The sequence below is a fragment of the Talaromyces stipitatus genome, genomic scaffold (genome assembly GCF_000003125.1).
Source record: "Talaromyces stipitatus ATCC 10500 scf_1105507295555 genomic scaffold, whole genome shotgun sequence".
Classification (NCBI taxonomy): domain Eukaryota; kingdom Fungi; phylum Ascomycota; class Eurotiomycetes; order Eurotiales; family Trichocomaceae; genus Talaromyces; species Talaromyces stipitatus.
Genome location: NW_002990116.1, coordinates 2,288,303 through 2,311,373, shown reverse-complemented (window position 1 = coordinate 2,311,373; position 23,071 = coordinate 2,288,303). Strand labels below are relative to the sequence as shown.

Here is a 23,071-nt window from a genome sequence, read left to right as displayed (position 1 = left end):
AGCGCTGGCATCCCAACCGATCGGGGACAGCAGTCTTGGCGATCCACGTGCATAACTCAAGTTTTGACCTCGCCCCCAAGCTATGATGTCTTTTACTCATATTGCTTCGTATCTGGGACAGAGGTTGCTATTCAGGGCAATAAAGTGGTGCAGCACGCAGTCTAGCTCTTCTTTCTTTGTCTAGGGCATGTTTTATCCGACTTAGACGATGCCCTTTCGGTTCAGTGATTTGGTCGTTGATGAGCTGGTAGTTTCTCCAATTCAGCTATTCACTTCGATCCTCGGCTTAAGAGAAGATCATCGTGCAATCTGGATTCTGGAACTATGGCAAACATACCCTATGAAACTCATCTGGACCTGATCACTGAACGAGAAGCCAAGTTCGATGAGCTATTCCGTCAGGGCGAATTCTCACCTTTACTTCTCCAACAAGTGGTAGGCACTTTTCTTCTCCTGCTTGTACCGCTTGTTATTCACCATAGAAGTACGTATCAATCGAGGACTTTGCGCTATGGATTCCACGCCGTGATCACTGCGTTTTGTATCTATACGATATTTGAGGTGCGGTTTCTGGGTCCAGCGAATGGTTACGGTGTTGGGTTGATTACGACTTGGTTTTACATTTGGAGTACAACGCTACTCCTTGCCAATGATGTCCAGAAAGATCTTAAGAGGATCGTTAAGGAGTCTATTGAGGGGAATTACGGTGACGAGCAGGAAGGTTCTCCAGAGGCCGTTAATAATGACACGTCGAAACTAAGACGCAGGAAAACTCAGCAAAGCCCTGATGTTTCCAGACAACCTCAGAAAATCTACCGATGGCAGCCCTTTCCGAGAAAACTCTCAGATCGACTTGACTGGGTCACGGATTTAATTTTCAATTTCAGGGGTCCCAACTGGAATTGGCGGCTGAGATCGTTGCCGCCTTTGCCAGAACCGGTCGTCAGAGATATTGGAGAGAACACAAATTCTACCAAGGAAACCAAACCAACGAAGCAAACAGACTATAAATCACCATCTGTGAAGCTGCGATATGCGCTACGTTCATTCTTGCGAGACTACATAGCCCTAGACCTACTCAAACTACTCTTAATGCGCGACCCATACTTCTGGGGCTATGTAGACAGCTCAATATCTCCACCATGGCCATTCGACGTCCTAGTATGGTCTCCAGTTCTGGTCCGCTCATACCGCATTATCCTCAGTCTGGCATCTGTCCATTTTGCACTGAATATTGTCACCTCCCTAAACCCGCTTTTCTTCCTGGGGTTATCCTACCTTTTTCCAAGCTTTGCACGGTCAATCACTCATCAGCCGGTCGGTGAGACCTGGCTGTATCCAGATACCTTCGGATCTGCAAGCTCTGTATTAGATGGCGGCTTAGTCGGCGCATGGAATACCTGGTGGCACCAACTATTCCGTTTCGGATTCTCAGAATGTAGCCGCTTCATTACCGAGCTGGTATTTCCTATTGGCAGTCAAAAGAATGGGTACAAGCTGGCTCGACGTATATTACAGATTATCCTTGCATTTTCCCTAAGTGGCCTGGTCCATGCTATGGGCAGTTATACCACTTTCTCCAACTCCCGGCCCTGGAACGCCTTCTTGTTCTTTGTCTTGCAGGGCGCAGGAGCCTTAATACAGTACTTTTTCGAGACAGTACTCATCCCTGCAATTCTTCCGAAGGCATTCACACCACTTCCACGATGGTTCGTCCGAACCACAAATCTCATTCTGGTTGTGGCATGGTTCTATTTCACTGGCCCCTTGATTGCGGATGATTTTGCGCGTGCTGGGATATGGATGTTTGAGCCTATCCCGCTCAGTTTGTTGCGTGGAGGGTTGGGGCTAGGTGTCAAGGGTGATCAATGGTGGTGTTGGAAGGGTTCGTGGTTTGAGTGGCATTCCGGGAATGCGTGGTGGCAGAGTGGCATTCGTCTCGTGTAGACTTAGACTTTCAAGATTATTTCTCTCCTTAGCGGCATATCGACATGAGGTTCAGATATTCACAAAATATCTATATTTTCTAGAAGCTGAAAGAATCATAGTGTATGGTAGGTATATACAATCCTGTTATTCATCGTCTTCATCTTCATCAGTATCCGGCTCAATATTCAGCGTCGGCATCTCATCATCACTGTCATCATCGTCGATATTTCCTGCAGCCGCACCACCATCGGGTTTCTTCCTATCAGTAGATACAGAGCTGTACCTCGGAGCACTGGAATCCATGATAGAAGACGTCACCGGTGTCGCTGTAGGCGGAATGATAGCTGGTGACGCTGAAGCTTCAAAAAGAGTAACAGGTACAACAGGGGTAGTAGATGCGACTTGCACCTCTCCGTCCCCGAAACGAGCCTTTTTCGCCTGTGGTGGGATACTTTGTTCCGAGATAGCTTGCGATGGACCCGACTTATCAGAATCTTCTGGTAGAATCCTCTTATTCTGTGTTGCTGTGGATGGCGGTTGTACAACGGTGGCAGGCTGGACGTTATTTGCAAAATTTGAGGATAACTGTTGTATGTCAACGCTAGAAACAGGAACAGCCGGCACATCAGTATCCATAGACCCCTCTTGTTCTTCATAATCTTCTGCGTCGTATTGTTCTCCGGTGTTCCCGAGAAGCACTGGCATCCGGGGACGAATCAGACATTCTACTTCCAATTCTTTGGCGTATCTCGTTGCCAGGAACGGCAGAATACTTGGAATTGCTCGACGCCCCTTGACAGGTGGAATTGGATTCATCACGCTAGCAACCATAGCTGACCGATTCGACGTTAGAATAGTAACTCGTTCCATTTCCGTCCGAATCGGCATGGGAATGAATTCGGTGGGTAGATAATTGTATAGTAAAGGAAGTAAAGCCATTGCCGCCGAGTCCTGTCTCCCAATGTTACTTTCCTTGTTGGTGTTCGATTCTTTGAGAGCAGGATTGAGAATGACATCTACGTTCATATTGAGTTGGCTGTTTTTGCTCTTGCCGCCCTTGCTTGTGGTGTTTTGTTGGTCTTGAGTTGCGCGAGCGGTATCAACTGGTACGAGGTCACGACAACATTGTCGGACAAGAGAACTCAATGCAAAGACGTTCTGTTTTACAAGTGATCGCCCCACTAGCGATAATATGTCGCCGATGAGTAAATATGATGACTCGCGAATGCCGTTGTTGAAGCTCTCTGCTTCGAATACCCAGAGAGTCTGCTCTAAAATCGTGTGAATAACAGGTGTTACTCCGGAGCCAAAAGTGCTCATGATTGCGCGAAATAGATCAATGCATGCAGCGTGGATTCTGGGTAGCTCCATGTACAGAGAAGCTCTCTCGTCTCGAGTGAAATCAGGATTGGCCTGTCCCTCGCCGGTTTTCGGAACAGTAACAGACGTCAGTCGCGATGTTAGGTTTAGAATAGCCCCGATCGGGTAGTTGATGGCTGACGCTGTCCGTATTGAGATGAATTGGGCCAATAAGTTCAAAAGTGCCGCGATTTTGGTGGCACCGGCTGGTAAACCCTGCCAAGCAGGAAGACCCAATGCATCCTGTTCGTCATCTCGAGGCAAGTCGCTCGTGTATTTCGACATCTTTCTTGGCTTGAGATTAGGGTCCGATGACTCCCATTGTTCTATCACACTCCGAAAAACATGGTCTGCAGCCTGGTGGATGGAAGATATAGTGTTCTTGCAGTCATTTGTCCATTGCTCGCCTGATGTGTTTTTGGGAGCGCAGTTATGTAGTGCAACAAAGACTTCCTGCGCAAGGTGTATGGCTCTTGAGGACAAAGAGCTATTGACCGTCGAAGAACATAATATTGGGAGTAAAAATTTCTGTAGCTGGTTAACGAAAGGACGGAAGATGGTCGGGTGTCTACCAATCAACTCTGCGAACGCTGCGAGAACTGTTTCCAGAAGAGACGACTCCTTAGAGGTCCTAGCGGATTCTAATGCCTTTTTCGCGTGTATGAGGTTGAGAGAGGTTGTAATGAAGCCAGGTAGGTTGGGAGTAGTAATTTCTCGCACTAACGTCGGGTACTGATAGGTAAGATGAAAGATGCGAGTCAAGGTAATTATTGACAGTTTCTTGGTTGAGGATGGATCCGATTTCTAGATAGGAAGTCAATTAGATGTCTAGACATTAAGTTGAGCAGTGGTGATCGTACGTACCGAGAGAATCGCAAGCAGTCCGCGAACCCAAGGCCCGCAATCGCGAAGTATTTCCCACCCGCCAGCTTCTAAAAGGGCCTTTATCAACACCACGGCAGTCCATCTCCCTTCCATACTGCGGTCTTGCAAAAGGCTCGTCAAACGAGCCTTGAGTTTGTTGACCTGCGAACCATTATTGCCATCCGCATTTGACTTCTTTATGGGTTCGGGTTGGGCATTGAATTCAGTACAATCACTGAGCGAGGAAGCAAGAAATGCTGCGACATACGGCAGCTCGTTAACCGGAGTGGTTGTTAGGCGGTTCGTAATGGTGCGCAATGTTGTAGAGGATGCCATTGCACTTATACAGGAGCGTGGCTCCGTATTAGAGTAGATATTGATTGACACAAGGAGATGTAGAATTTCGACTAAGTTCATCTACTTTTTTTTCCCGCCTTCCTTTTTTAGGTTAGTTCGTCAGGAGCTCGGGCCTTTCCGCGGACCAGGGAGATCTGCCAATGACGGATGAGTCAGGTTGGAATCAGCTGCAAACCTCGGAGCCTTTGCACAGGGCCAGACAGATCGCCTGTTTGCATGTCACTGTCGAGATTCGCACTGTACTGGGGAGTTTGTCTCTTATACTTTTGTTTAGTGTGTTATCGATATTGTGGTTGAAACGTTTTCTGTTTAAAGATGAGTGCGAACTCGGTATGCGCCAATTGTGTCATCCCCTGGCATCGTCAACCGAATGCTGATGGTGTGTTTCAGAGTCGAGATGCGGACAAGGCACAGGGTTATATCATTGCTCTGGATAACGCGCGGAGCGAAGACAAATGGAGTGAAGTCCCCGAATTGGTTCGCAAGGTAACCAAGCATGCTTCCCATCGGAAATGTAATGTTTACTACCAATAACTCCCACCTTGTATAAATGCTAACAACGTTGCGTCTTAGGCCTTATCCAAACAGCGAATGCAGAAATACAAGTTGTCGCTCATATTACAAAGACTCTACCGGCCACAGCCAAGGGCCAAAGCACGCCAAACCATATAACCAATCTCTCCGAGTTAATACCTGAACTCATTGCAGCCATCGAAGCCGCAGACGGAACGCCGCAAGATATATTCCAGGCCCAAGTCTGCTTGGGATGGATTCACTGGACATTATCAGAACCTGGACTAGCAGTGGTTCGGCTGCCCAAGGAGTTCGATGATACCACCATTGCTTCTCTTTCGGAAGGGGAGAGAGGGCTTACCAAATGGACGGAAGTGTGCATAGTCAAGGCGGGCTATATAAAGAGTGAGATCACTATACCGCTAGTATGCTCGGGTCTAACGATTGAACATTGAACAGGCGCCGCTCAAGCTTTGATATCCAACTCAGATGCAGCTCTTCAGACCGCCTCTACCGTGCTACCGCGACTTGCCATACCTAATCCTGTGTTGGTTTCTTGTCCTCAGGCCCTTCATTGGTCAGAACTGTTCCTTTCCAGGGTGGCAATGCTCGCAAGTGAGGAGGTGTTATCTAATGATGGGGAAGACAATGACTTCGCGATCGAAACGGCGTTAAAAGCATTTAGACTGTGGTCGGGACACCCCCATACCAAAGGCCGAGATATTGCAGCTTCCCAAAGGAACACTCAAAACAGTTCATCGCAACTTGCAGAGTCTCAGTTGTCTATTTGGATGACTTACTACAAAATTTTGTCTCTGATATTGCAATACGGTCTTTCATACTTCCCGCTGTCTTCGGGATCCCCTCGCAGGCAACTAGCCACAGAGATCCGGCGTGTGGAATCCGTGTGCGAGTCTGTATTACTACGCGAAACAAAATTTCCATTGGCAAGTGACAGCAATCCTCAAGTGGAGGCATGGACGGAAGATATCATCAGTAACTGGGAAGTCCTGTGCGGACCAAGCTGGCGAAATGATGATCTCGGGGAAGGAGGCCAAGATGCCATCAGCCGTAACGTCTTAGATGTGAGTTATATTTCTATTATGTTATCGACCCACTGCTGACATTTCAGATACTCTATCGAGCGTCAACAAAAACCTATCATTCACATTCCATCTTGCGGCGCCTATTTCACGTGCATGCTGCGCTAGCAGAGTTTGACCTTGCTATGAAGGCACTTGACACATATGTTGAAATTGTGGTAAGCGCAAAGGACAGAGCAGAAAAGGCAGCTGAAATTGGACATTTGGAAAGCGACGCAACTTTACTACAGACCGTTTCGGAGGGCGTGCTTCTACTATGTTGCTTTGGATCCGAAGAAGAGGCTCGAAAGGCCAGGGATCTCATTGCGATCTTGGAGAAGTATATCGAAAAAGATATTGCTGATAATCTCAGTTTGGCCGACAATAAAGAGGAAAGTGCGTCTCGTGTACCTTCGCAAATCATTGCGTTGGCTTACAGAGCCATTGGCATTGGCTTGGGTAACTGGTCGAGGTGGACTCCCAAAACCGAAGCTCGAGACGATATACGAGCAGAGGCTATTGAAAACTTGGAAAGGAGTATTGCTCCTGAATTTGAATCAGAATATGACCTTTCAACCAGGTATGCCCTGGCGCTTTTGCTCGCCGAATCTCGTGATCTAGATGGCGCAATCAGCCAGGTGAAGGCAGCGCTCACTCCCAGAGACGGGTCAGCACTTTCAGGTTCCGGCATTCCTGAGCTACATCAGTCGGAAGAACGAGATAAGATTCCACTCTGGCATCTTTTAGCACTGCTGCTTAGTGCGAAGCAGGAATTTGATATCGCCGGTCGCACTTGCGAAGCTGCATTTGACCAACTCCCTTCATCAGTAACTATACCAGGTCATAATGAGCGCCGCAACAACCGTGAAAGTAACAGAAAGACAGCTGACCTATTGGAAAAGAAGAAAGATTTCATACAGCAATTGCAAGGCCGTGAAAAGGAACGCATCATTGAGACACGCATGACACAACTTGCCCTCCTTGAGATCACGGATGGGCCAGAGGTTGCTGTGAACCATAGTGATAACTTGCTAGCATTATTTGCGACGTTATTTGAAGATCTGGAACTCGACATTACCAAGGAAAAAGCCTCACAGGTGCAACAACAACAACATCTCGGGCCTCCGAAAAGCTCTGCGGGTACCGTGAAGAGTTTCCGGGGAAGCATTTTTGGAAGAAAGAGAGGATCAAAAATACCAGACCGATCGTCCAATCCTGCAGAACCAGTTCCACCTTTACCTGATGCAGCATCTGCTATTGTCAGTCCAGACGCTCCAGTCATTAGAGTGACACCTGAGGCTGTCAATAAGACTAGACAAGGCCAGCAACAAGAGTCTCAGCCGGAGAAGGAGAACGGATTCATTAATGATCTAGATGCTTCTCAGAATGAGAAAGACGACATGGAACCAGAAGCGATAGGTATCGCTATATCCGAACCTCAATTATCACCAACCTCGCCTACAAACCCCAAAGAAAGCGCCAAGCAGTCTTTACCCGCAGTCGCTCATAACTTGAATCATAAACACGAACCCCGTCCGGCTGGTCACACAGATCAATCACCAGAGCAGGATGTGCGCTTACCAACTCCTCATCGTTTCAGCTCTCCCACGAAATCTCTCACGAAATTCCCCGTTCTCCAAGCACAGAAACATGCTATCTCACTGCTCGTCAAAGTATGGCTTCTAATTTCAGGCATGTACCGCCGAGCTTCACTTTTCGACGATGCCCTTGAAGCCTGCGAAGAAGCATCGAAACAGGTCGCAGCCTTCGAAGCGCTTGTAGCTGCTGAGGAATCTTCTGCTCGCGCATTTGTCAGCCCAGTATGGGGTGTGGCTAAAAGTACCGAAGAGCTGTGGGCAGATGTGCATGCGGAGAAGGGAGCGCTTTCAGAGGCACAATCTCAGATACACGAAGCAATGCAGTACTACGAAGAAGCTGTCTCTTGCTTTCCCGACCACCCTAAAGCAACAATTGCGTTATCAAACTTGCTCCTTGATGCCTGGGAAGAGAAGATTCCATTGGAGCCCGTGGAGCCTCGACTTGATAGTGACATTGTTGACTCATCAACTGACGTGTCCACGTCGCTTAACTGCAATTCCGAGATATTGCCAGATAAGGCTGTGACCAGGACGTCCCAAGAGTCCAAACCTACGCCGAAAACGTCAAACAATAGTGATGAACCAGAGTATCTAAGTCGACTAGCCGCCCGAGACCGAGCTTATGGTCTCGTCTCCATGTTGACGAAAACAGGAGCCGCGTGGGATAATTCCGAAGCCTGGTACACATTGTCTCGTGCCTATGAAGCGGGCTCACAGATAGAAAAGGCCAAGGAGATTTTGTGGTGGTGTATTGAACTTGAGGATCGAAAACCCATTAGACATTGGTGGAATTTGGGTGCTGGAGGCTACGTCCTTTGAAACAAAAAGTGTAGCGTTTGTACATATAGCGTAATCTTAAATAATTTTTCAGGTAATATAAAGGCGAACTTTGAATACGTACTTGACTGTTATATTGCTCTATCGAACGCGAAGATAAGAAATATTTACAGCAGCAATGAAGTTGTATTGCTGAAGCGATGATAGAAACAAAAACTTGAAGTGCTTCTCATTGAGATTTGATCTATCGAGGTGCAGCAACTGGTTGCCATGCAGAATACTTGGGGCGAGTACTACACAAGCGTCAGTCAGCTCCTATATGCCCCTACAAGGCGCCAAGTCCTGTGAAAAAAACTCACGTTGAGTATGTCTTGTAAGCACCACGAGACAAGGTCAAGTTGGCGCGGTGCTCTGGGAGTTCCCAATGGCGCACACCAGTTTGTAAAATCTTGTCGGTTGTTGGGGGAGCGTCAACCATGTAAGCCAACCATGCGTGCCTATTCCACGACAGTGTCAGTTCACATTTCCTTGCTATACTGATCATCCCGAGGCAAATTACCAGCCAGGTTCAACCTGAGCAGCGTCAAATTCCTTTTCCTTGTAGTCGACCCATCGAGTACGCACTATGATCGTCAGAACATTCGTTTCCTCAATATACCGGAATCGAACTGAAGCTTACGTGGAAGTTCCTCCTCCAAGTTTTCGTAGTATTTGTTTCCAAAACGGTCGGTGGCAATCAGTGTGCCAGCTTTGGTATCACCTGCATTGAATCACCTCGGTAAGTAGGTATTCGACATAACGATGTTCGCGCGGAGACAGACCAATGTACTATAACCCACCAATCGCCCATGAGTTTCCATCATTACCGAAATCGAGTTCAATGTCTATTGCTGAAACATACCTGCATTTGATGCCCATATTCCTACAAAAGAAGTTGATTAGCATGGTCAACCGCAACCGATCGGAAAGCCATTGATAGCCCTACCTTGAGACCAATCCGCCACAGATTTCTGAATGTACGAGTAAGAGTCGACATCTTGAAAGAATGGCGACTTATACGTCTGAAATGTTCGAATTGCAGATGATCGAGTGAAGTTGAACGATGTCGTCGATGGCGGCTCGTCGGTAGTTTCGGGAATAGCGTGGATTGCGGCTAATTGTTTGATATGTTTGCATCAGGATTTATATTGTCGCGCTTGCATGGATTTGGAGAGCGATCACATTCATTTTGAGTCTAATCTGAGCGTACTCTTAACGAAGGTATAGATGGAAAGTATTTTTAGTTGACGATATAATGTTCAAGCGCGTTGGAGAACACGCTGTGCATCGTTCATGCAGAAGAACTCTGGTTCGGAGGCAGGTCGCAACCCGCAAGTTTTCTGTCTACACCAATCCGAACGCTTCTGTCGCATCTACAGCGTCTCCTCTAGGGGGACTTACGACTGAGTTGGACCGTATCGCTCCTAGATTCGAAATATCTGCATCTAAAGTCACAATATTGGACTCGCCTAGCTCGTTTTATGAGGCACTCAAGGTTTGTAGCTCTCAGGACCGCATTGCAATATCAACCGCTTTAGAGATGCTAACTTTGACCAATGCAGCACAAAATTAGGAATGCGCGACGAAGAATATATCTCTCAACATTATACATTGGTCAGACGGAACACGAGCTAGTCGATACCTTGAATCAGGCATTGCGAGACAACCCAAACCTCCACGTCTCAATTCTTACCGATTGTTTGCGAGGCACTCGAGGAACTCCCAATCCTTCAACTGCTTCACTACTTGCGCCATTGGTCGAGGAATATGGAGACCGTGTTGAAATTCGCATGTTCCATACTCCTAATCTAACAGGTCTGAGGAAGAAATATATACCACAACGTATAAATGAGGGATGGGGGCTCCAGCATATGAAGTTGTATGGTATTGATGATGAGATTATCCTGTCGGGGTGGGTAACTCTATCGCTAATCCGGTCTGACTGGAATTTTATGCTGACTGCATGAATTCTAGGGCGAATTTATCACAAGACTATTTCACCAATCGTGTTGACCGATACCATGTCTTCAACTCCAAGGGACTCGCCGACTACTACGGCAAAATTCATGACGCCGTCTGTCGACTAAGTTTTCAGGTCCTTCCTGATGCGAAGAGTGCAGCCGGTTATCAATTGATATGGCCTTCCTCGAACAATGCAAACTCACCTCTGGAGAATCCCAAGGAATTCATAAACAAATCATCTACAGCACTGCACTCGCTGATACAACCGATAGCTCAAGAAAAGGCTACTTCTATGCGTGCAACAGAAAAGACATATGTCTACCCTGTGGCGCAGTTGACTCCGCTACTTCAACCCGACACATCTACCGAATTCCCTGCTGTCACTAGCATTCTCCACTTACTCACCAACGTCTCTGCGTACAAAGACTCTCGTTGGCTTTTCACTGCAGGATATTTCAACATACATCCCACACTTTCATCCCTACTGATAGAGAGTACTTCTCAAATACGGTCTACACAGGAACCTGCAACCAAGACCCAAGGCACCGTTCTTACAGCGTCTCCGTGGGCCAACGGATTTTACGGCTCACCCGGTATATCTGGAATGCTTCCAGCGGCATATACCCACCTATCCGCCAGATTCCTAGACCGAGTCGCCGAAGCCCAACGAACAAACTCAATTCAACTGAGAGAGTGGCGCCGAGGAACTGTGGGCGAACCCAATGGCTGGACATATCACGCCAAGGGCCTATGGATCACATTACCAAACGACAAATATCCAAGTCTGACTTTTGTTGGGAGTAGTAACTACACAAAACGAAGTTATAGTCTTGATCTAGAAGTTGGGGCTTTAGTTGTTACATCCGACGAAAAGTTGAAAAAGCGTCTATATGAAGAGACAGAATGGCTACAGGAGAATTCGAAGCCTGTCTCGAGAGAGGACCTACGCAGAACAGAGCGCAGAGTTGGCTGGAATGTGCGACTCGCGATGTGGATTGTGGAAAAGGTTGGTGGTGCATTGTAGATACGCTATGATAATCCATGTACAATAATGATAGATATACGTAATAGATATAATCAATTGATACTTAAGTATCAATAGCAGTTTGGCTAGATTCGATTAAATCTTGGAAGTCAAACCGGCAGAGAAGAAGACATGGTGCATTAATCGTCAAACTATCAACAGGTATATACGCTTTCTTCTTAACACTATGCTTTTCCACGAGCAGGAACTCGGGCAGGCCCCAAGCCTTGCCTAATCTCGTCCAACATTGCAATACCCAAAACCTCATTACCATTTTTACCTCTCTTCCCTTTAGCACCCTTGCGCTTCGCTTGCTTACTCCGATCTTGCCAGCCAGATAAGAAATCATCCATGACATTATCAAAGTTGCTTGGTAGAGGGGCATTACTATAGTCGCCACCTCTGGAGACCAGACTAGGCGCTTGGGATGAAGCGGCAGACATTCCGGTCATTCCAGTGGCGCCAGTCATACCACTGATCATTGAAGCGCCATCGGCACAGCTGGCGTCATCGTATTCACCTTCCTCGTCAAGGGCATAGAGTGCTTCGACTCTCTCGAATCGGTCATCTAAAAGCCGTAATCCTTCTGTTCTTGCTAGTGCAGATGAAGTCATGGAATATGCAGATGGATTTGTCAATGCACCTTTGCGCTTCTTCTTGCGGATCGGAGTTCCTCCGACTGTGAACAGTGTGGAGGCGACTGTGTGCTTCTCGGTTCCTGCATCCGGGTTTGCAGCTGGTGTGTTGTTTAATGTCTTGCCTTCTTTCTTGAATTTTGCAAATTCGCGCATCCAATCGGCATTTTCTGGTGCTAGATCTGGGACTGGTTTATCGTGATCCGGCATCTCAGAGGGATCATGTTGTTGTGCAACAGTTGCTTCGTTATCATTCTGGCCGGCGGTTTTCGTGTCTGATGTCTGAGGATATGCTTTTTCTGTAGCATCTGACTCCCAACCATCATCTTCGTCTTCATATAGTGTATCTTGGAATTCTTCGGGATCTACCTCTTCAGCATTGCGCGTGAGTTCACCGAAAATATCATGATCATCTTCATCATCCACAAAGGCTTCATCATCAAGAGCTTCCAAAGCCTCACGGAGACGGGGATCCATATTTGGCTGAAATCCAGCAATCACATCGGGCACATCCTGTTGATCTTGATACGTCGGTTTTCGCACGTAGGATGACGCCGTTGAACGAGCATATTCAGAGCCATAAACACTTGCAGATCCTCCAATTTCACTCCGTGAATCATCGATAGAGAAATCCCGCAGAGCATCTTCCAGTTTCATTCCTTTACCTTTGCCCTTTGCTTTATCTGGTGCCGCCTCGACGAAGTACGAATTGCCGCCAGCAGTACCCAACTCTCGTAGATGTTGCATATAGTCGTATTTGGAGTCATCGTAGTAAATGCCGTAGTTGGCGGCCTCGCCTTCATTTTTGCGGACATTTTCCGTGCTGAATTCGGATTCTAATTCTTTTAGGTTCCTGGAAGTCTTGTGGGACGCCGACGAAGCAGTGGTTGAAAGAGCCGGTGCGCCTTGTTTCGGTCCGTAAACTGGGTGTAGCACTCTATCGTCCGCAGTAGGATCGTGGATCAGCGGATCTTGCTGAGATCTGTGAAATAGTTGGTACGTCGTCGCATTTTTCTTGTCTCTGTGATTGAATATTGTTAATTCAGATCGCAATGGAAAATTATTGAGATGGCTTACATCCAGCGTCGAGGAGGCATATTAAATGTCTAATATATGATTTGACTTCTTAACTTCAGTATTTGAGAAAGACACAAAAGTCCTTGCAAGGTCCCTCACTTTGGATAAAGTGGGCAGAAATTTGAGATCACGTGCGATCTTATCTTATCGATTAGCGAAAATAGTGGCTGACTAATCGCGGATTCTATCTTATCTAAAAACAGAGCGGGGGTTTCAAGAAATTTTGTATTAGAAATAATTAAACGCCACAGTTCCATCTCAGATTTATATTTTCGATCACTTGGACAAAAATATACCCTTGAAAAGATAAATTGCATTCTCTCTATTGAGAGCACACTTCACGGATACATTCATATTCTAGCCACTTGGAGACCAGCCAATATGGTTCTCGCGAAATCCAAAAACACGGTGGGACTGGGCAACAGTCTTATGAACGATCGATTCGGACGAGGCAAAGCATCCTCTCAGAAGAAAGTATCACACAATGCCTCTATTGCAAGAAAGAACCAGAGTGGTGAGACGTACATCACAAATGCGGCAAAGGAGGCATCATGGGTGAAGATGCGAAGTATTACCGAGCAAGCCGCACTTGACGAGTTTCTTAGCACTGCCGAGTTGGCAGATACCGATTTTACCGCGGAGAAGATCAATAATGTTAAGATTATACACGCTGATCAGAAGAATCCGTTCTTGCTGTCCGCAGCCGAGGAACGGTTTGCTGTCAGGAAACAACAAAAGAATAAAGAGCGTTTGACTATTCCGAGACGGCCAAAATGGGACTCGACGACAACACCTGAGAAATTGGATGCTATGGAAAGGGAGTCTCTGCTCGAGTGGAGAAGAGGATTGGCCGAACTACAAGAGAGCAACGATCTTTTAATGACACCGTTTGAGCGAAACGTAGAAGTTTGGAGACAATTATGGCGTGTTATCGAACGATCAGACCTGGTTGTGCAAATTGTCGATGCAAGGAATCCCCTTCTTTTCCGTTCGGAGGATCTGGAAAAGTACGTCAAGGAAATAGATTCGAAGAAGAGGAATCTTCTGCTGGTGAACAAGGCAGATATGTTGACTCCGGAGCAACGAGCATTGTGGGCGGATTACTTTGAAGAGCATGGGATCAGCTACCGTTTCTTCTCAGCTCACTTGGCCAAAGAGCGAAATGAGGCACGTTTGCTCGAGGAAGACTCATCTTCAGGAGAAGATGTTGATGATGCAGAGGATTTGGCTGCAGAGACACAACGAAAGATGAACCTTAGAGAGAAACAACTCGTTGATGAAGAATGGTCGAGTGAGGAGGATATCGATGATGAAGCACAGAAAGACCTACAATCTGAAAAGACGGAAAGTGATTTGAGGACCAGGATTCTTGATGTCGAGGAATTGGAGGAACTGTTTTTGGCAAACGCTCCACAACCAGAGGAAGGCTCCGATAACCCCCAAAAAGACAAGACAATCATCGGTCTTGTCGGCTACCCCAACGTCGGAAAGTCCAGTACAATCAACGCACTCCTCGGAGCTAAGAAGGTGTCTGTTTCCGCAACACCCGGTAAAACAAAACATTTCCAAACCCTCTACTTGTCACCAAATCTACTTCTCTGTGATTGTCCCGGTCTTGTGTTCCCCAATTTCGCGAGTACAAAGGCCGAGTTGGTCGTCAATGGTGTGCTCCCCATTGATCAATTGCGTGAATTTACAGGTCCTGCTGGACTTGTGGCGCACCGTATTCCGAAGCATTTCTTGGAAGCAGTCTACGGTATGAAGATTTACACCAGACCTATCGAAGAAGGCGGTACTGGAATACCAAATGCGAATGAACTTTTGCGCGCCTATGCCAGAGCTCGTGGGTTCGCGACCCAGGGTTTGGGTCAACCTGATGAGTCTCGTGCGGCACGTTATATTCTCAAAGACTACGTCAACGGTAAACTACTCTACTGCCACCCACCCCCAGCCTCAAAGACAGACGAAGAAGACAGCGAAGGCGGCCCAGTCATTGATCCCGCCGAGTTCAATCGCGATTTATACAATCTCGCTCATCTGCCTGAAAAGAGACGCGCTCAATTACTCAAAGCCGCCGCTGCCACCGGCGAAAACGTGGATATCCTCGACGACGCAGCCTCTCTAGTCTCCGAATTTACCGGTGGTGCAACCTCACAAACCTCCTCAGCAGCAACACCAGTAGAAAACGGACCTCGATCCCGTCGTCTCGACAAGGGATTTTTCGGCCCTGGCTCAGGTGGTTCTAGGGGTCATCAGACGATGCCGTTCAACTATAAATATTCCGAACAAGGGAAAGCGAAGCAACTCACTGGTCGTAAGGAGAGGGCCATGATTGCATTGGAGAAAAATATTGATCCGTCAGAGGTTAAAGGGTTGATTGGTTCTTCGAAGAAGCATTTTAAAGGTGGTAAGAGGACGCATAATAAGAGTGGGAAAGGGAAAGCGCCGTTGGGTGTAGGTGCTGATGACTATGATGGATACTGATTTTGAGGATGAATCCTTGGAGAAGGCTCGCAATGATCTTTTTCTTTTTTTATATTACAGCGTTTGATTAGATACATTGAGCTGGTGAATCATGGTTCCATTTATGACGTGAATGTCAACTTTTCCTGGTTTTGCAGGGTTAGGGCTTCTTTTAAACGTGTAGCGTGCGTACACACAATGTTGGAGTTTGCAAGTTCTGCTCTATATTCAGTTATCGATAATTCTCAGGATATAAAAGGTGTGCTATTTACTCGCATCGTGAGAAGTGAAAAGGGGAAGGGAATCGTGTCACATAACATTATCACCAAAAGGTATAAAGATCAAAACGCCGTCTGAAGCAAAATGAATGACCTTCTAGAAATCATCGCAATAAACGATTGCTCTGCGCCTGCTGAAACATAAGGGGTATAGTTTGAACAAAATGGAACATCCGACTCCCATGCAAGATCAACGGTATCACGGCAATCATCCACATGAAAAAGACAAAGGCTATAGCAGCGTTTACGCGCACCTGTTCGATCAAAGGCCACAATATATGAGCTTCAAATTCCGAGTATTGGGCGGAAATCCAGTTTCGAATGGGTCGTTGCGCTTTCTTCATTTCCAACCGTCGAGAATGGTTCTCTAATCCATCCACAATGTGCCAGGCTACGCGACGATTGATTTTCTCCCAAGTGGTTTCATCGGCAAAGGCTCGAGCGTTGACGGCGAGGTTATGACGGAGTTCCGAGTCTCGAGACACTTCTAGGGTCAGTCGAACGAATTCATCCAGATCATCAGGTGCAACTAGATATCCCGTCTTTCCATGCTTGACAATATCCGACGGACCTCCTTGGTTGCGCGCTATGACGGGAACGCCACTGGCCATCGATTCTAGAACGACTAGTCCAAAGGTCTCGGTAATTGAGCAGTGCAAAAAGACATCTGCGGCTGCATAGGCCCGTGCTAGGGATTCGCCGCCAAGGAAACCGGTGAAGATGACACGATCCCGGACGGGTTCGAAAAGGGTTCGTACATCGGCTTCGACGGCTGGATTCCTGTTTCCGCCCACGATCAAAAGTTTGTACGCAAGACCCTCCTTGGCGAGTCGGACAGCGGCATCGGCTAGGAATTCGAAGCCCTTTTCGGGTGCCAGGCGACAAGTATACGCTAGGATAATTTCACCGTTCGGAGCAAGCTGTCGTCGATAGGATTCGTCGCGGTGTCTGGGGTTGAATGTGACAGTATCCACTCCTCGGCCAAGTTGTACTAAGCGATTAGAGGGGGCTCCAGCCTCTTCTAGGTAAGCTCGGACATCCGAGCAAGGATAAAAGATGGTCTCGACCGAGGGATGATTGAAAAGAAACCCCTGCACTCGATTCACCAACCATGTCCCAAAGCGACCCATAGCACCTGGGAGCAGGATAGAGGAATAAGCCGCTAGATCGGTCTGGTAGTTGAGCAAAACCACCGGTGGTTTTTGCAACTGGCGGATTTGCCAGAGAAACTGGTAACCCACTGACGCCGGACTCGCGAGATACACTATGTCCGGTTGAAACGTGCGGCTGCAGACACGGTCAAAACGGAAAGGGTATACCACAGTCAAATCGGGGTTATACGGTAGCGGATAACCGTGGAGTCGCACTTCCGATCCAGAACGAGAATGCGATGGCGCTGTTGGTGGTTTTGTATGCAGTTGATCTTTGACTTCATAACGAGGAGCGACAACCGCCAAATCGACGCCGTTGGCTCTGAGGTATTCTATGAGCATACCTGTTGTCCTGCTGACACCATTGACGGGACCGAGCGATTCCGTAGCCAGGAGAATGCGCTTTCCCTTCAACGCTGGTGGGAACTCATCGCCACGCGCGTTCGTGGAACTTGCTTGACTCGCCATTTTATCTTTGGAATGCCTCAACGCTATAGTTGCTGACGGAGCGGCTGCAAGGTGTGCTTGCAAGCCGTCCCCTTCTTCGTTGTGAATCCGGGGGCGAGACACTTTTTTATGCTGTGTATGTCAGGAGCGGTAGCAAACACAACTGTGAGCCACAGCGGGGACAGTTTTCTCACAGGTGATGATATCGTTGTACTGGACCCCTCAGACTAGACCAAAAATGAAGGTTTGATGACTGCCGGACATGTCTCGCGGCTCCGACAGGTGCCTCCTTATTCCGCGCGTTATGGTGAGGATTGATGAAGGCATGCAGTGATCCCCAGGCGTGCACACAGAGGTCTGCCAGATTGGATCTCCGTCTCACCGCATCCAGTGGTTCAATTGGGCCGCCGTTTTTTTTCTCAGAGCAAAAAGAAGTCGCGGTGGTGGAATGCGAACAGCTTGTCCGTGCACGTGGGGTGGTTTACCCTATCTTATCGCGCCTTCCTTATCGTAGCTTCCCTCTTGGCTTCGTCCAATGGGTCCTTCCCGAATGCCCATGGCCTCTGCCCCCACCTGCCGTTACTGCCCATATCGGCCAATCAGCGCGCATATTGTATAGGGCGTGCAATGATCCGCGATTTGCACTCGACGAACGCTCCTTCCTTCGCGCAGTTGCTTCGATATCACCACGGCAGGTGCTACCCTCACACGAGAATGGCAGGCAGAGCTCGTGAATGCGAGGAAGGAACGCGCTCGGAGTCCCGTGACGGCGCTGATTGGCCGTCAGGTTGCTGCATCCTCTCAGATTCTCCCGTTACAACTCCGTCCGCGCTACATCCTATCATTAATCGTCGACTTCATCGTTTAGCCACTTCGGGATTCAGTGTGTTTAGTCAAGAGCAAATCAATCGGCCCCCGTGGTCTCTGTCAGCCTTTCTCCCCGTCATGCGAGCCTGTCCTTGCCCCGATAGGTAAAGACCGCTCTTCGCATTGCCCTTAATTCTTTCCCAGGAGATTTGTTACCCATACAGTGACCCTGTTAGCCTCCTAGTGGCATGTGCATTGATGCCGAAGGCAAAAGACGGCTTGCTCGATTGATCCTGTGCTCTCGATTTTTATTTTTATCACGCTTCGTCAATTATTCCCTTCCCGTCTCACTTCTTCTTCTTCTTCATCCCAGGTTTTGTCATGCCCTTGCTGTCTGCTTAACAACGGCTTCTCTTGTCTAGATCGCATCTCGGTCAAGCTCGTCGATCGATTCTAGTGCAGAGCCCGCACGTCAAACAGACTTGACAGCACGCAACACCAGAACACGGCGCGTAATCCCATGGATTCATACGATTTCGCCAACAGTATGGATTTCCTCTCTACATCGCCGTCCACTACGGCCGATGATAGCTCCTGCGACGACTCGACTGGCCCTACCACACCGGAAAGTATTAGCCCTCTACTCGGCGCCGCGCGTGTTGAAGACGTGCTCGAGACACCGCTCGCCCAATACCTCAACAAGATGAAACCTCCAGTCAATGCACTCGCGAAGAAGCTTCCTTTTCATGCTGCTCCCAATCAACGGGACGCTCTCTTTTCCAAGCTAGTGAGACACATTGCTGTGGTTGGAGCGGGCTATGTTGGTAAGCAAATTCGTTCAGAACGGCAATGATTCAAATTGGTTATGTAAGTCGTGGAAACTAGGTGCTGATAGTCCAAATAGGTGGTCCCACTGCCGCAGTTATCGCGCTGCACAACCCACATATACGGGTAGATGTACTCGATAAAGATCCCCGACGTGTGCGCCGGTGGAACTCGCCTCATCTCCCTATCTATGAGCCGGGTCTCGTTGATATAGTCAGAGTGAGCCGCGATGGAGCCAGTGCTCGTTTGAGGGATGCTTCGGTTGCGGACACTCCAGTAGATCGCATTCCTAATCTATTCTTCACAACGGATTCACAGACCAGTTTGGCCAAAGCCGATGTGGTTATGCTGGCTGTCAACACCCCAACAAAGACATTTGGTGTCGGGGGTGGCCGTGCAACTAACATGACAACTTTTGATGCGGCAGCCAAAGAGGTGGCTTTATATGCTAGACCGGGCACGATCATCGTCGAGAAAAGTACAGTCCCATGCGGTACAGCGCAGCGCGTACGAAAGATGGTAAGATTCTTCCCAGGTTGCTGCGCAAATCGCGCGTCACTAACATTACCAAGCTGGATGAAGTCCGCCCCGGTGTTCCCTTTGAGATTGTCTCCAACCCAGAATTCCTTTCAGAAGGCACAGCCGTGCGAAACCTGATGCAACCTGATCGCGTACTCATTGGGTCGGACAAGACTCCTTCCGGCCGTCGGGCGGCAGAGGCCCTCGCCAATGTCTATGCAGCCTGGGTCCCTCGTCCTCGAATATTGGAAGTCAACGCCTGGTCATCTGAGCTTGCTAAGCTAGTTAGCAATGCGATGCTGGCGCAACGTATAAGCAGCATCAATTCCATCAGTGCTATTTGCGATAAAACCGGAGCTGACATTGACGAAATTGCCAAGTCAGCTGGTATCGACCCTCGCATCGGCTCACAGTTCCTCAAGGCCGGCCTGGGGTTCGGTGGTTCATGCTTCCGTAAGGATATTTCCAGTTTAACATACCTGGCCGAGTCGTTGGGCTTGCCTGAGGTGGCACATTATTGGAGTCAAGTGAATTCTATGAACGAGTGGCAACGAGACCGCTTTGCTTATAAGATCATTCGACGTTTGGAAGAGAATCTGGTTGGCAAGAAGGTCGCCCTTTTGGGATTCGCTTTCAAGAAGAACACGGGTGATACACGAGAATCGCTAGCAGTGGATGTCATTCGAGTTTTGTTGCAGGAAAGGCCAGGAGAGATCGCCATTTTCGACCCATGCTGCCTGTCAGAGGATATTATCCGTGAATTAGAGCCAATCTTGGATTCTGCAACCCGAGAACGGGTCCACGTATATTCAGATGCTTACCAGGCATGCCAACAAGCTCATGCAGTGGTGGTCATCAACGACTCAGATCCATTCCGTCAATCTCCCGCCAAGCAGCGCAATTCAAATGTTGATGGGGGTACGCGAACTTATTACGAACCTTCTCCTCATGTGCACGCTGTTTCAGAGGATATAGTCATCGAGGGAAGTCGCTTCTCTTACCTACCTGGTCAATCACCTATTTGCGCCGAGGACTGCCCAGATTGTCAATCAACCAAATTACGAGGAGCCATGTCAAGCGAGCCAGTCGAATGGGCACGCATTGCCTACGGCATGAAAGATCCCAAATGGATATTTGACGGCCGTGGAGTGTTGGATGTGCCAGAGATGGAGAAATTGGGATATCGCGTAGAGACGCTGGGTCGTCAAACAAAGTCTCGTTAGACTGCCGTTTAATGTACATGCATATTTCTAATGCTGGATGAATCAATCTTTCTTTTGTCTCTGCCCCCCCTTTTTTTTAATGAATTCCGAATACCTTCATCGTGATGGCATGATACCTGGCGTTTGACCACTTTTCTTTATTTGTTATTAGATCAGCTACGTTTGACCTCCTTTTTTTTCTCGTGCCAGTTCGTACTTATCAGACAGATGTGAATGATCAATACAGTACTAGACAAATGATTCAATCTCGATTCCGATGTTTCGGTAAATTCTGTCTCGTCCATTGATTTTGTATTTCAAAAGAAATGATTATATATGCTCAAAAAATTCATAACTTCTTCGGTATGAACGATCACATCTTAGCCTTAGCCGCAAACCCATTAGCAAGCAGCAACTGATCCGCCCTCTCAGCCTGCCACCGCAACTTTGTCATCAACTCATCCTTCCTCGCCTTATTCTCCCTCTTAGCCAACTGCTGCAAATGCACCTCATCCGGACCATCCACAATCCTCAACGTGCGCGCATTAGCCCACATGTTCGCCAGGGGCGTATCTTGCGACACACCCGCAGCACCAAACGCCTGAATCGCACGATCAATTACTGCCAGAGTAACAGTGGGGACAAAAACTTTTGCTTCTGCGATTTCTTTGAGGGCAGAGCGCGCATCACCCTGGTCCATTTTGATAGCTGCATTAAGAACCAGGAGACGCGCAGCGTCTATCTCAATACGAGATCGAGCGAGCCATTCGAGAATTACGCCGTGGGAACTAAGCGGTTTTCCGAATGTGGTTTTCCGTTCGTCGTTGATGCGGGTTATGAGCCATTCGAGTGCCTTTTCGGCTGAACCGATGGCGCGCATCGCGTGGTGGATACGACCGGGTCCCAGACGGCCCTGGATAATTTCAAAGCCGCGTCCTTCGCCCAACACGAGGTTTGAGACGGGGACGCGCACGTTTTTGAAACTGATGTGGCCGTGTCCGTGGGGTGCGTCGTCGTAGCCGAATACGTGCATCATGCGATGGACTGTAATGCCCGGTGTATCGGCGGGCACGATGATGACAGATTGTTGGCGGTAAGGGTCTGGGTTATGAGGATCGGATTTGCCCATAACAAGGTAGAGTTTGCAGCGAGGGTCTCCTGCTCCAGAGGACCACCATTTCTGTCGTCTGAATTAGTAACATACTTACACTCAAACGGGAATGAGATATACCTGTCCAGTAAGAACGTATTCATCACCCTCCCGACGGATATTAAGTTGAATATTCGTGGCGTCACTCGATGCGACATTAGGCTCCGTCATGAGGAAAGCAGAGCGAATCTTTCCCTCCAACAATGGAGTCAACCACGCCTTCTTCTGAGCTTCATTGGCATACTTGGCCAAAACTTCCATATTGCCAGTATCCGGAGCCGCATTATTAGTAGCCTACCCCATTCAAACAATTAGCCATTCTCCCCTCACATCAAATTGGATGGGAAAAATACCTCAGAAGCAACACGCGACTTCCCCAATATCTCCGCCATAAGCCCATACTCCAAATTACTAAACCCAGCCCCTTGGGAGAAATGATTCTTTGGTAAAAACATATTCCATAATCCCAATTTTTGGGCTTTGGTCTTGAGTTCTTCGATGATGGGTGGGTGGGCGTTCCAGCGCTGTTGGGCTCCCTCGCCGATTTGTTTCAAGTACGTTGGGTCTGCGGGGATGCATTCTTTTTCGACGAATTCTTCGACCTGCCATATAGTTAGTTTGTGGTTATGAGGTGTGGTGAAGTACTGACCAGGTCGAGTGTCTTCTTTGCGCGTTCGCTGACATGTGCTTGCGCAATGGCGGGGATATTTGCTGAGGCAGGCATTGTGAGTTTATATGTAGATGTTTACAAAATGAGGGATACTGAATCGTATTCCTATGGCAGTAATTAGGAAATAAAAAGGGATAGGTGATTGAGGTCGTAGATAAAGTAGCAACAGCGGAGACCGGAGAGATCTCCCTTAGGTTTAGCGGAGTATGGGGTATAGCCGCCAACCTCGGTTGACTACGTAGTACTATGTAACTAGTTACTCCGCAATCATACAATATCAGAAAAGGAACCATACGATTGTTTTGATAATGTTTAATAATACACACGTAGCCTGTCTGAGCAA

The 23,071-nt window shown here is 48.0% G+C and overlaps 10 protein-coding genes across 10 annotated transcripts; 5 read left to right on the top strand and 5 right to left on the bottom strand.

The window, feature by feature from the left end:
• The first annotated feature begins 110 nt into the window (after positions 1–110).
• TSTA_119580 (uncharacterized protein) lies at positions 111–2,759 on the top strand. The gene is made up of 2 exons (XM_002482143.1): positions 111–1,321; positions 1,343–2,759. The coding sequence occupies exons 1-2, from the start codon at positions 325–327 to the stop codon at positions 1,945–1,947; spliced, it is 1,602 nt and encodes a 533-aa protein (XP_002482188.1). The 5' UTR covers positions 111–324; the 3' UTR covers positions 1,948–2,759.
• On the bottom strand, positions 2,074–4,488 carry TSTA_119570 (uncharacterized protein; the record flags this gene model as incomplete). The annotated part of the gene is made up of 2 exons (XM_002482142.1): positions 2,074–4,092; positions 4,153–4,488. 2 exons carry the CDS (start codon positions 4,486–4,488, stop codon positions 2,074–2,076), a joined length of 2,355 nt encoding a protein of 784 aa, XP_002482187.1.
• Positions 4,489–4,824: 336 nt separating this feature from the next.
• Positions 4,825–8,605, top strand: TSTA_119560 (filamentation protein (Rhf1), putative; the record flags this gene model as incomplete). The annotated part of the gene is made up of 4 exons (XM_002482141.1): positions 4,825–5,023; positions 5,083–5,427; positions 5,482–6,107; positions 6,155–8,605. The coding sequence occupies 4 exons, from the start codon at positions 4,825–4,827 to the stop codon at positions 8,519–8,521; spliced, it is 3,537 nt and encodes a 1,178-aa protein (XP_002482186.1). The 3' UTR covers positions 8,522–8,605.
• On the bottom strand, positions 8,593–9,580 carry TSTA_119550 (NADH-ubiquinone oxidoreductase subunit B17.2, putative). The gene is made up of 7 exons (XM_002482140.1): positions 9,465–9,580; positions 9,381–9,401; positions 9,301–9,307; positions 9,159–9,239; positions 9,039–9,102; positions 8,839–8,976; positions 8,593–8,772 (listed from the first exon to the last, which is right to left on the bottom strand). The coding sequence occupies exons 1-7, from the start codon at positions 9,513–9,515 to the stop codon at positions 8,724–8,726; spliced, it is 411 nt and encodes a 136-aa protein (XP_002482185.1). The 5' UTR covers positions 9,516–9,580; the 3' UTR covers positions 8,593–8,723.
• Positions 9,581–9,773: 193 nt separating this feature from the next.
• TSTA_119540 (CDP-diacylglycerol-glycerol-3-phosphate 3-phosphatidyltransferase) lies at positions 9,774–11,567 on the top strand (the record flags this gene model as incomplete). Its single annotated transcript, XM_002482139.1, has 3 exons — positions 9,774–10,013; positions 10,081–10,430; positions 10,493–11,567. The coding sequence occupies 3 exons, from the start codon at positions 9,774–9,776 to the stop codon at positions 11,502–11,504; spliced, it is 1,602 nt and encodes a 533-aa protein (XP_002482184.1). The 3' UTR covers positions 11,505–11,567.
• A 54-nt stretch (positions 11,568–11,621) lies between these two features.
• On the bottom strand, positions 11,622–13,273 carry TSTA_119530 (low-temperature viability protein ltv1). Its single transcript, XM_002482138.1, has 2 exons — positions 13,217–13,273; positions 11,622–13,160 (listed from the first exon to the last, which is right to left on the bottom strand). Exons 1-2 carry the CDS (start codon positions 13,234–13,236, stop codon positions 11,690–11,692), a joined length of 1,491 nt encoding a protein of 496 aa, XP_002482183.1. The 5' UTR covers positions 13,237–13,273; the 3' UTR covers positions 11,622–11,689.
• A 324-nt stretch (positions 13,274–13,597) lies between these two features.
• TSTA_119520 (ribosome biogenesis GTPase Lsg1, putative) lies at positions 13,598–15,700 on the top strand (the record flags this gene model as incomplete). Its single annotated transcript, XM_002482137.1, has 1 exon — positions 13,598–15,700. One exon carries the CDS (start codon positions 13,598–13,600, stop codon positions 15,698–15,700), a length of 2,103 nt encoding a protein of 700 aa, XP_002482182.1.
• A 101-nt stretch (positions 15,701–15,801) lies between these two features.
• TSTA_119510 (glycosyl transferase, putative) lies at positions 15,802–17,773 on the bottom strand (the record flags this gene model as incomplete). The annotated part of the gene is made up of 2 exons (XM_002482136.1): positions 16,076–17,773; positions 15,802–15,896 (listed from the first exon to the last, which is right to left on the bottom strand). Exons 1-2 carry the CDS (start codon positions 17,574–17,576, stop codon positions 15,802–15,804), a joined length of 1,596 nt encoding a protein of 531 aa, XP_002482181.1. The 5' UTR covers positions 17,577–17,773.
• A 1,109-nt stretch (positions 17,774–18,882) lies between these two features.
• Positions 18,883–20,929, top strand: TSTA_119500 (UDP-glucose dehydrogenase; the record flags this gene model as incomplete). Its single annotated transcript, XM_002482135.1, has 3 exons — positions 18,883–19,186; positions 19,267–19,706; positions 19,760–20,929. 3 exons carry the CDS (start codon positions 18,883–18,885, stop codon positions 20,927–20,929), a joined length of 1,914 nt encoding a protein of 637 aa, XP_002482180.1.
• A 228-nt stretch (positions 20,930–21,157) lies between these two features.
• On the bottom strand, positions 21,158–22,782 carry TSTA_119490 (acyl-CoA dehydrogenase family protein; the record flags this gene model as incomplete). The annotated part of the gene is made up of 4 exons (XM_002482134.1): positions 21,158–22,088; positions 22,140–22,352; positions 22,412–22,660; positions 22,708–22,782. 4 exons carry the CDS (start codon positions 22,780–22,782, stop codon positions 21,282–21,284), a joined length of 1,344 nt encoding a protein of 447 aa, XP_002482179.1. The 3' UTR covers positions 21,158–21,281.
• Between the last annotated feature and the right edge of the window lie 289 nt (positions 22,783–23,071).

Coding starts and splice junctions, on each gene's coding strand:
- TSTA_119580 (XM_002482143.1), top strand. CDS start 325: ATGGCAAACATACCCTATGAAACTCATCTGGACCTGATCACTGAACGA.
- TSTA_119550 (XM_002482140.1), bottom strand. CDS start 9,515: ATGTCGACTCTTACTCGTACATTCAGAAATCTGTGGCGGATTGGTCTC. Junction 9,402..9,464: donor TGTGGCGGATTGGTCTCAAG/GTAGGGCTATCA, acceptor CTTCTTTTGTAG/GAATATGGGCATCAAATGCA. Junction 8,977..9,038: donor GCTCAGGTTGAACCTGGCTG/GTAATTTGCCTC, acceptor GTCGTGGAATAG/GCACGCATGGTTGGCTTACA.
- TSTA_119530 (XM_002482138.1), bottom strand. CDS start 13,236: ATGCCTCCTCGACGCTGGAT. Junction 13,161..13,216: donor ATGCCTCCTCGACGCTGGAT/GTAAGCCATCTC, acceptor ATTCAATCACAG/AGACAAGAAAAATGCGACGA.